General features: G+C 41.5%; 1 protein-coding gene across 1 annotated transcript; it reads left to right on the forward strand.

Moving 5' to 3' along the window:
* The first annotated feature begins 448 nt into the window (after nt 1–448).
* On the forward strand, nt 449–5,010 carry LOC118564536 (putative C-type lectin domain family 20 member A). Its single transcript, XM_036142931.1, has 3 exons — nt 449–750; nt 4,282–4,382; nt 4,540–5,010. Exons 1-3 carry the CDS (start codon nt 453–455, stop codon nt 4,651–4,653), a joined length of 513 nt encoding a protein of 170 aa, XP_035998824.1. The 5' UTR covers nt 449–452; the 3' UTR covers nt 4,654–5,010.
* Nucleotides 5,011–11,694: the final 6,684 nt, after the last annotated feature.

Consider the following 11,694-nt stretch of genomic DNA (forward strand, 5'->3'; position numbering starts at 1 on the left):
AGGTAAGAATTTGGTTTACTTCTGTCTTTCTGCTTCTTACTTAGGGATTAGTTATTTTTTATTACTACTTTTCCTATTTATTCCTATTATGTTGAACGGTGCATTTTTTTAGGACAACCAATAACCCAATATGTGTAATCAGAGGTAGGCAGACGGTTTTCAAAAAGTTTTCCTAAAAGAAAACCAATAAATCACAGGTATTGTAATCTGGATATTTTTGAAGTCATTCTTAACATATGAAACCAATGAACTTAAGCCCACAAATCTATCAAAGAGCTTTAAAGAAGAAAATCACATTGCAGTCTAAATAAGCAATTGTCAGTAAATGCAAAAATAGGACATGAATTCTGCAAAGGACATTAATGCAAAGGACATTAACACTTCATTAACACTAAGTCTCTCTTTTATCGTTTCCAGGACAGCATGTTACATTTGTCTTCATCCAAATTGCAATGAGCTGGATGGACGCCCAGAACTATTGCAGAGAACACTTTACAGACCTGGCCATTCCTAGAAACCTGTCAGAGAATGAGAAGATAAGGGCAGTGATCCCTGCAGGTGTTTACGGCTGGATCAGCCTTTTCAGAACAACCTGGAAGTGGTCAGGCGGACCTATGTATGTGTTTCAACGCTGGATAGGTGGCCAACCTGATGGTGGGACGGGGACATGTGGAGCTACAAAATTTGATCGATCTGGTTACTGGGCAGACTGGTCATGTGATATAAGGAAGCCCTTTATCTGCCACCATGGTAAGATGTTATTGTATCTGATTTAGCAAAAAAAGAAGAAATCTAAACTAGAACATTACTAAAAGCAATCTGAAGATGGATAAACTTTGCAGAATCTTGGAAAGATGTTCTTCTAAGACATTATAGCTGCACCATTATGTGGTAGGTTGTAAGAGGTTCCCTATTGTTTTGAATATGCAAAACACCTCCTTACTGGTGGTGTGGTGATTCTTTGGTAATGGTCCAAGAACTTCTTGGCCCATTACCCTATGTTGTTTCAGAATTTTTTCTTTAATGCATCACTTCCCAACATCTTATGTTCTGTGGTGCATCTACCTACCATTAGGTGTGAAATTATCCAAATACCTGGCAGATATATTGTAGGTTTAAAATAAACAATAAAAGACCCTATGTATAAAACTGCCACAAGAAATATAAAATATCCAATGTGAAAAAATGAATGCCTTTTGGAGAAAAATATTTAAGAAAAATGAACAATGCCAGTTTTAGTTTGTTTTGGCTGTGAACTGCTTAGTGTGTCCTACAGTGATTTTCATGTTACCTTTTAAGTTTTAAAGTGTTAGCAAACAATTAACATCTTAACTGTGGCAGAAAAGTCTGCCATATTTCCAATGTCAGTCTCTCCAGTTGTATTGGAGCACCCCTTAACGCTAACAGGTCTGAACACAAAGAACTTGTGCATGCATGGTAGAATACCCCTATACCTTAACATAAAGATGTTATTTAGCAACAATAATTAAGTAATTGATCATAAATGCTTTCTATTTTACATGAAAATGTTTTTTGCCAAGCAAATGTTTTTTCTTTGTTTCTTTGAAATGGTGGAAAATGTCAGTTCCATGCTAATATTCTTACATTACAAATGGTAACATTAGTGAGATCCTTTATGTATAACCAACATGTTCTCAAACATGTGTTGTACTTTAGGGCTCCAAAATATGTGGCACTGTAAGTTTAAATAAATAAAGTTCAGATACAGTTTATTTTTCATTTGTAGTGTAAAACATTTTTGGAAAAGAGATGCAAGTAGCTCAAGTGCACAACGGACTGGAGGGTTGGCTGGTGGTGGTGTTGGTCTCAGTTTGAGGTTGGCTCTCGGACCCTGCCGCCTATCTTTGTGCCCGCGGACTATGGTGGTGGAGAATGGGATGCCTGTTGGAGTCTGTGGGGGGGGGGGGCTGGCTTCCTGGCAGGGTATGTTGCTTCCGAGTCATTCCTCTCCAACCTCAGAAAACCTCCCTCTGCCTGCTCCATCACGCTGCCACACATGTAGGACCTTGGCGGGTGTGGTCATCACCAGTGTTGTATAGTAACGAAGTAAAAATACTTCACTACTGTACTTAAGTATATTTTGGAGTACTTTATACTTTCCTCGAGTATAACATTTTTTGAGAACTTTCACTTTTATTTCACTAAATGTTTGAACTTAATTGCATACTTTTACTCCAATACATTTTCAATGGTTTAGTTACTCGTTACAAAAAAGAGAGTAGTGGTAGGTGTAGAGGGGGGGGCCCAAAAAGACTGTGTTGTCCCGGGCCCTAGCAAAGCTGTCAGCTGGCCTTGGTACAGGTGTATGTATTAGCAGGGTTACCACTTCCTGTAGGTTAACTAAGCCTGGTTTATCACTTAACCATATTCTTAGTATACACCCCCTTTGCCTGCACTTAGTTGTGTACAATTTTAAAGTGTAGAAAAAGGTTGTATTTTTTGTCTAAACTTGCTCTAAATTTCTCCTGCACTTGGTTGTTTATATTATTTTAGGTGAATTTGACCTTCAAACTTTACCAAAATCTAAACAATGTCATTCAAATTGCATTTGCCGTCTTTTACTTTTTACTTATACTTTTAATTACATTACTTGAGTACATCTATTTTTACAGTAATTTTCATACTTAAGTACAAGACATTTCAGATACTTTAAGACTTTTACTCAAGTAACATTTCAGTCAGTGACTTGGACTTTTACCAAAGTCATATTTTGGAGAGGTACCTATACTTTTACATGACTCTGAGATTTCTGTACTTTATACAACACTGGTCATCACTGGGGAGAGGGGAGGATATCCTGGCCCTGCTATCTGGTAACGGCCTTTGCCCCGATGTTATTATACAACTTAGACACTTTCATTTATAACATTCCCACAACACACACATTTTGTAGGGCATTAATTGGGGAGGGCATCGGAGGGAAGGGGGTTATTGCCTCATCCCTGATGGCTTCCTCTGCCCCATTCGCATTTACAGTAGACATTGAGGGTTCTGGGTAAGGTGCATAGGTTGGACTCCGCCAAGGTTGCCCTTTCTTCACCAATTCTGTTCATAACTTTTATGGACAGAATTTCTAGGTGCAGCCAAGGTGTTGAGGGGATCCGTTTTGGTGGTCTTAGGATCGCGTCTCTGCTATTCGCGGATGACTTTGTCCTATTGGCTTCATCAGGGCGTGATCTACAGCTCTCACTGGAGCGGTTCGCAGCCGAGGGTGAAGCGGCCGGGATGAAGATCAGTGCCTCCAAATTCGAGACCATGGTCTTGAACCGGAAAAGGGTAGAGTGCCTTCTCCGGGTTGGGGAGAATGTCCTGCCCCTAGTGGAGGAGTTTAAGTATCTTGGGGTCTTGTTCACGAATGAGGGGAAGATGGAGCGGGAGATCGACAGGCGGATTGGTGCAGCGCCTGCTGTGAAGCGGGCGCTGTACCGGTCCGTTGTGGTGAAGAGAGAGCTGAGCCAAAAGCCAAAGCTCTCGATTTACCGGTCGATCTACGTTCCTACCCTCATCTATGGTCATGAGCTTTGGGTCGTGACCGAAAGAACGAGATCCCGGATACAAGCGGCCGAAATGAGTTTTCTCCGTAGTGTGTCTGGGCTCTCCCTTAGAGATAGGGTGAGGAGCTCAGTCATCCGGGGAGGACTCAGAGTAGAGCCGCTGCTCCTCCACGTCGAGAGGAGCCAGTTGAGGTGGCTCGGGCATCTGGTCAGGATGCCTCCTGGACGCCTCCCTGGAGAGGTGTTCCGGGCACGTCCCACCGGGAGGAGGCCCAGGGGAAGACCCAGGACACGCTGGAGGGACTATGTCTCTCTGCTGGGAACGCCTTGGGATTCCCCCGGAGGAGCTGGCCCAAGTGGCTGGGGAGAGGGACATCTGGGCCTCCCTACTGAAGCTGCTACCCCCGTGACCCGACCCCGGATAAGGAGAAGATGATGGATGGATGGATGGATGGATGGATGGATCTTTGCTGAGCCTTGTAAAAGTGGTTATCCCAGGCATTGTGGGCTCACCATCATGTTGTAGGACATAAAATGTTCTCAGCAGTTTTCAGTACATAACACCTTAACGGTATTGTGGTGATTCATTGTTGTGATGGAAGCACATCATGGAGCTGGAAGGGCCTTATATTCAGCAACTGTATCAGATTTCTACATTTTGCTGATATACTGCAGACATATCAGAAAGTTTAATTTCAGGAGGCGACTCTGACATCCATACAAGAATAAGAAAGCTAATAAAATGCTCTGAATGTTTGTTTTAAAGACTCTGTGCCTTTCACAAAGCAAGTGGTGAAAGTGAAGCTGGTGGGAAACTCTGCTCTGGATCTGAATGACCCTGCTGTCCTGGAAAACCTGCAGGAGGAGGTAAGTAACATCAGGAAATCACCTCCCATTTTATTTAAATAAACCAACAAGGGTTGAAGTTTGTAGATCAGATTACAATGTTTTTTTTATATTTATTTTAAACTTTTAGTATTTAAACTAAAATATATTCAGCAACTCAGCAAATTTTGTTTTCCAGCTCAAACAGAAGGTGAGGGAGAATGGCGTGGATGCAGAAATCAGGCTGAGCTGGAAGAAACAAGTGGATGGAAAGATCTTCTACCAGGAGAAGGAGGAGGAGGACCAAAAGTGACACAAAGACATGTTGATGAGAAGCTGTTCAATTATTACTATATCCTTTAATATTAAACACACGCTAGACATAATATTAACTAATCAGCAAAAATATGTTTTGGTTTAGAACTACAACAAAACTCTTTCTTTTATTACAGCTTTAGTCATGCTCAAGGGCTTCAATCCAAAAAAAGTGCGGAGTTCTGAGCTTTATAGACCTGCTGGCGAGGCCTCATTAGAGTTTAGATTTGCATGTAGATTCACCTGGAACTGATCGCCCCTACAATGGACAGTCGTTTGGCTAATTTTTTGCCATGGCTTACAGGAGATATGTTGTGGTTACAAGCAGGTCTATAAAGCTTAGAACTCCACACTACTTCAGACATTTTGAATGGAGAAAGCTTTCTGGATGGGAAGCGAAACGTCTTCATCTTCAGAATAGAAGTCAAGTATTTTTAACCTTTTTTTTGGATTGGTCATGACCTGGATGGCTGAGAATCTTCACCAACATCAAGGGCTTTAAGTTGTTTCAACCCATTGTGGACAAAACGATTCATGTCGAAGTTTTTTTGTTTTGTTGGTCAAAAAGGATCATTTTAAAATCCCTGAAACCAGGTGTTAGGGTTATTCCAACTTGAATATTCATTTGTGTTTAGTTTCTTATTTGTTTCCTATATTATTTCCTTTCTGTATTTGTCTTTATACACTCCTACTTCCAGTGACTTTATGTTATTTTCAGGCTTTCTTAGCTCAGCTCTCTTCGTTTGCCTGTTGACCTGACCCGATTAGCCTCTGGATTTCTGAGCCAGCCTGACCGGATCTGATTTTCGTGTATTAGAGCTTGCCTGTCCTCTGTTCTTGATTATTTAGTTTTACCAATTATCAGCTTTGGACTATTTTGGTTTTTTCGGACTCTGTTGTTCCATTTTTGGCTAGATGCCCATTTAAGTTCTGACTGTTCGTTATTTGTTTAATAAATTTCCTAATATTTTACCTCTGCTTGTCTGGCTGAATAATGGGTCCTACAAATCCCATTCCGTACAAAAGCTCCTGAATACAACTCTAATTTCTACGACTCTTCAATGCTGTGGATGCAAATGGGGCAGCTCTCAAATTACATAATATTTTTCCCGAGACAGCCAGTTTCCTGGCTGGTCAGACAGGAAGAGAGCAAATTACATTGCCAACAACCACAGTGCTAATCATTTTGGAAGATCACAACATCCCAGGAGCTTCATTTCAACCTGCTTCAATGGAGAAACCCAGCATAGAACAGCTCAAACGTTGGTTGTGGGCTCAAAATGAGCAGAAAGAAAGTAGTATTAGTAGAAAGGTAGGAGAGGCTGTCCTCTCCTCTCTCTCAACGGATCAAACTCGAGGAAGAAACCCGTTGAATCTGCATAGCATTGCAACTAATACTAAGAAAAGATACATGTATTATTACAGGTCTATGTTTTAATTTATTATAGAGCTCATTGCACAACTGAGACAGTCAATAATTCACTGTAATCAGACACAGATCCCGTCTCTTCTCCACACACACAAAACACACAGACACCCTTCCGCAGAGACACACAAACACAATCACTGTGAGAAACATCAACTTGATCATGAAAAGCAGAAGACAATTAAGAAAACCACCAAACGCTGGTTCTAAATGCACAAATTTAGCTGGTATGTATACACACCAGGACATTTACTGCTCATAAAGTAGTTGTTGAGAGAGGGGGGTCAGCCCCATTCTCTTGCTGCGCGTTGAGTTAACCAGAAAAAGGGGTTCGGTCTGAAAAAACAAAGCCCAAAAAAGTGACTGCACGTTCAGAAACAACACCAAGAAACCACAACCAGTGACTCATGAGTGATTTTAGAGAAAAACAAGCCCCATGTCGCTGATAATAAGTGGACTAAAGGCAACACTGAAGCTCACATGAACGCCTCTCATGAATTGTATGAAGTTTTAAAGCCACTGGGAAAAGCCAAATAAACGTCGCCTACCTGCACAGATGCTGCAGTCGCTGGTTTCAGGTCTGGACATTCAAGTGTTGGCTTCTTACCACCGAGGAAATATGGAGACCACATTTAGGTGTCTTTGGTCATATTCCACAGTAAAATCCACTTTGTTAGAAAGCTCGTATGCAACACTGACATTTCTCTGCAATCCTCCAGGGATTTGGAAAATCAATAGAACAAAAACTCCCTCTATAATCACCATGTCGTTAGTCAATCCAGCATATAACAATGCAATAGTGGTGTTTTGGTGTTGCCATATTATTGTCTGTTGAGATGATATTCAGGAGAGATATGTTCACTATTTGACTCAAACAAGTAAACTATTCAAGCAACACCGCTCTGCTTGTATGACCACAAGATGGCCACAATGCGTCTAAATTTAGTAATTTGACGTAATTTGAGGAATGCCCTATTCAAGTATGAGGGTATGAATAGTAAAGTGTTGAAATGACGTCACAGGGGGCATATTGAGGACGTCTTTGCAGAGAGTTTCTTGTTGTGTTGGAGGAGTTTGTGTAACACATGATTGATCAGATTGACAAGTTTGGGTGGGGTTTGAAGAAGCTACAGTGGTGAAATCATTATTTTTTCCCTCCGTTCCCCAGCAGCTGCAGCACAGCCGCTAACTAGTGTTAGCTAACACGCTACATAAGGCTAAGATACTTTTTAATACGAGTTATCTAATATATTGATTTTATTAACCTACTCTGCTCACTTCCAACTCTGTTGCCATCAAATAGTGAGGCAATCGGGACAGAGACAGAGACAATCAACAAACTGTACACGTATCAAGAGCTCACAGATGCTTCTTCTCATTAGCCTAGCAATTAGTCATCATATTTCATTTGTAATCTTTGCCCCATTTTCTTTTAAATAGATGAAGTTTAATTTATTTGATTATATATAGTGTGGTACATACATACATACATACATACATACATACATACATACATACATACATACATACATACATACATACACGTACATATATATGATCTAGCGGAGAAGGTGAGTACATTCACAGGAGTTGTGTTTGGCAGCTTGGATCTGTGTAGAACAGATTCTGATTATGTTTGTTTCGTAACTCCATGAGGATTTGAGGATGCAGAGAGGGAGTAGTGGATCATTAGAGGGTGGATATGCAGGTAAGGGATGGTTGGTTTGTGGTGGTACTTGGGTGGCAAATCCAGGAGGGAGCGACCAGAAGAGCAGTGTGGAGACATTGCTGTGGGATTCCAGAGGTGAGACCACCAGGGAGTTCCAGAAAATATTTTACAAACCAGAACTATGCTTCTTCCTGGAAGGTGAACACAGAGGAGGTAAGCACAGGATCATGAAAGTACAAAGTAGTATTCTAGCATCAGTCTCAGGGATTCCCTGACCCTACTTATGCTCCTTCTTATTGGTCTGAACAAGCATCAGCTGTGTAGACACACCTTCCAGTAACCAATGCACTTTGAGGAGGTGAGCACACACACCCAATGCTGCACACAACACTGAGGATGTAACATCCAGATTATTAGTTTGACTCTTCTCTAAGACATCATGTGAGAGAAACCTTTTGGTTTGTGGTGAAATTGTGTTCCTTGCACTTGCAAATTGTAGCCCCAATGGTGCTCACTGGAACACTGAAGTTTAGAGAGCCAGGCAAATTTATTTGTACATTTCAGTACAAAGACAATGCAAAGTGCTTTACATCATACGAAAAATAAAAATGGAATAAAAGCATGTTGGAATAAAATGTAGAAAACTGAAACAAAATAAAACATGGGAAAATAGAAACTAAAAGCAAATTTTAAAAACAGTTTTTTTGATCTCTCCTCTATTGGTCCAAAAAATATTACTTCACTTTTGAATTTATTCAATTGAAGAAAGTTTTGGCACATCCATGCATTGATTTCTTCTAGACATTTTGTCAGTGCTTGAATGGGTTCATAGTCACTTGGTGACATGGTGATGTAGAGCTGTGTGTCGTCTGCATAGTTACGGTAGCTGATGTTATTTTTTATGATCTGAGCTAGAGGGAGCATGTATATTGAATATGGACCCCCTATGTGATTTTTGTCATCTCTGATGTAAAGTTGCCTAGTGACACAAAAAAGTCCCTGTCCTTTAAGTAGGGTTTAAACCAGTGGAGTCCTGTACCAGAAAGGCCGACCCAGTTTTCCAGGCGCTCTAAAACAATGGAGTAATTGACAGTATCAAATGCTGCACTAAGGTCCAATAATACCAGCACTGTGGTTCTTCTATAGTCTGTATTTATATGGATGTCATTAAACACCTTGATAAGGGCGGTCTCTGTACTGTGGTGAGGAAACCTCACTGGAAAACATCAAAGTGGCTGGTCATTGTTAAAAAAAGGTGTTTAATTGTTGAAACACAGCTTTTTCAATAATCTTACTGATTAAAGGAGGTCTGAGATGGGCCTGTAGTTCTGGAGTAGTAGTTTGTCTAAATTGTTCTTTTTTTAGCAGTGGTTTGATAATTGCTGTTTTTAAGACCTGGGGGAAAAGACCTGACAGAAGGGATGTTTTTTTTTTTTTATCTGAGTAATATCAGATGCTAAGAAAGGCAAAACTTTCTTAAAAAAAGCTGTGGGTAAAAAACATCAAGGCAGCAGCAGGAGGAACTTAGCTGGTGAATGATTCTCTAAGCCTCTAATCTTTGTAGTTTATTTGGCTGAATTGGGTCTTTTTGCCAAGATAAGTTCCACTTGGATACAGCTTTGGTTCTGGAGTTGATATGGATGTACAAACTGATCCTCTAATCTTTATGATTTTCTCAGTAAAGAAGTTAGCAAATTCATATCAGGGCCTGGTGGAGTGGGGTTCAGAAGCCACTGTTGTGCCAGCATATTAAAGCCATGATGAGAGAGTGAATGAAGTCAGATTGAATTCTGACATGTAACTTGGGGGAGGGACCAAAAAAGTATTTCACCCCCAAACCAAAGCAGGACAGGCCTCACAGTAGGATTCCCTGCTGTAATAGTAATAGTAATATCATCTTTATTGTCATTGAAACATACATTGTAACATACATTACAACATGCTGGTGAAGATTCTCAGTCATCCAAAAAAAAGAGGAAAAAACAAAGCAACTGGACTTGTTTTCCGTAGTTGAAGACATTTCGCTTCCTCTCCAGGAAGTGAATGGCTTTAACGACCGCCTATTTCTAAGGGGTGGTCCTGTTTCTGTTGAATTTGCATGTTATCTAAGCCATTACAAGGCCTTTGTTTGGCAGTAGTATAAAGCTTGGTACTCCACATTACTCCAGACATTTGGAATTAAGAATGCTTCCTGGAGAGGAAGCGAAACGTCTTCAACTACGGAAAAAAACTCCAGTTGCTTTGTTTTTTACTTTTTTTCTTGGAATACATTACAACGAAATTTGTTCTCTGCTTTTAACCCATCACCCTTGGGTGCCCCATGGTGCTCCCCGGGCACCGCCGCACATGGCAGCCCACTGCTGCCCACTGCTGGGGTTAACTCAGAGACCCAGAGTGCCGGCACTGGCACTGGGGATCGAACCGGGTACTTGCATCCTTCTCTGAGTGCAGGCGCTTTCTCTGCATTTAACCCATCCCCACTGGGGAGCAGTGGGCTGCCACTGTGGGGTGCCCGGGGAGGAGTCGGGGGTTGAGGGTCTTGCTCAGGGACCCAGATTGCAGGCAGTTGGGATCGAACCGGGTACTTGCATCCTTCTCAGAGCGCAAGTGCGCTGCTCTAACCAGTAGGCCACTACTCCCCCTAAGGGAGGAGTGAACCCAAACCCTTCCCAACTCAGGATCCCTTCAGTTCAATCTGAAAAACTCACAGAGAAAGAAATGGCAATTAGAAGGATTTTATTGATACAATATTTTAAGTCTTTGGCGCTCAGACCTCGGCAGGAACATTAATGCTGAATTATACTTTAATATGCATAAGTAGATGTATGAGAACAGGTATGTTCCCCCCCCCCCCAGGTCTGAAACTGGTGGTGGAGTGGAGATAGAAGAAGTTTGTTCAGTCCATATGGTGATCTGTTTAAGATAGATGTCCAACTTGATAAACACAGGTTTGCATGAACTGTCCATGATGACCAGACCTCTCAACTTTTATCAAAAGTTAGGAGTGAGATTATGCTAATTTGGGGGCGGAGCTTGTTTGGGGGCGGGGCTAACCGGACCCTGGAAGAGCCGGTGGAGTCAACTGCATCTCATTTTTATCCCACCAGACAATGAAGTAGACATGTATTACTTGTGTTAAAAAGAGAAAGAGACGTATTAATACTTTATTGTTCAGTTAATGGATTAAAACATAAATAATACACAATTGTTCAAATAATACTGAATAAAATTAAGTAGATGTTAATTATTGACCGAATTATTATACTGTTACACATTCATCTATGGGTTGTTTATCATTGTAAATCTATAACCTGATTGGTGAATCAGACTGAGTTTCATCAAGCCTTTATGATCCCCTCAGCAGCAACACTGAAGCACACAGAGGTTCCCGCTGCGTCTTTACGCACGATCCAGCTGCTGATGTCTCCCTCCTTTCAGCTCAATGCACTTCTAGACTGTTACAGTTAATAACATTCTCATCACCTTTCACAGCGACAGGTTTCTCAGTCAGTCGCCGCGCTGACCAGACAAATCTCTATTGCTCTCGTCAGTGCGCTTTGGGCGCCCAGAAAGCACCTGCTCCGAGGGAGGGGAGGGGGGGAGAGCAGCAAGCGCGTGTAGTTAAAAAAATGCAGAATTAATAAAAACGAAACTTATAAACTGACCAAGTGGCGTTTTAAACTGCATCTGGTTAGCAGAACTGTTTTATGATCCAGCGTGCAGCCATGACTGGTTCTGAATGAACCGGTCATCTGGCAGCAGTCCACCCCCTCCCCTCCCCTCCTGTGTACGCGGTACAGGACCTTACCGGCTCACTTTCACCACTGTTAAGACTAAAATTATTCATAACTCTGATCACTCTTCCTGCTGCTCTGTTAACACGAACTGCAGCAGGAATTACTGATGGCCACAAGCTGTGAAAGAAGCCGAAACAGCTCAGCAGA

This window comes from Fundulus heteroclitus, chromosome 1 (genome assembly GCF_011125445.2).
Source record: "Fundulus heteroclitus isolate FHET01 chromosome 1, MU-UCD_Fhet_4.1, whole genome shotgun sequence".
Taxonomy (NCBI): Eukaryota; Metazoa; Chordata; class Actinopteri; order Cyprinodontiformes; family Fundulidae; genus Fundulus; species Fundulus heteroclitus.

What these genes read in the sequence shown, in the direction of transcription:
- LOC118564536 (XM_036142931.1), top strand. Translation starts at nt 453, where the DNA reads ATGAGCTGGATGGACGCCCAGAACTATTGCAGAGAACACTTTACAGAC. An exon ending in GCCCTTTATCTGCCACCATG is followed by an intron (nt 751 to 4,281) that starts GTAAGATGTTAT and finishes TTTGTTTTAAAG; the next exon opens with ACTCTGTGCCTTTCACAAAG. An exon ending in TGGAAAACCTGCAGGAGGAG is followed by an intron (nt 4,383 to 4,539) that starts GTAAGTAACATC and finishes TTTGTTTTCCAG; the next exon opens with CTCAAACAGAAGGTGAGGGA.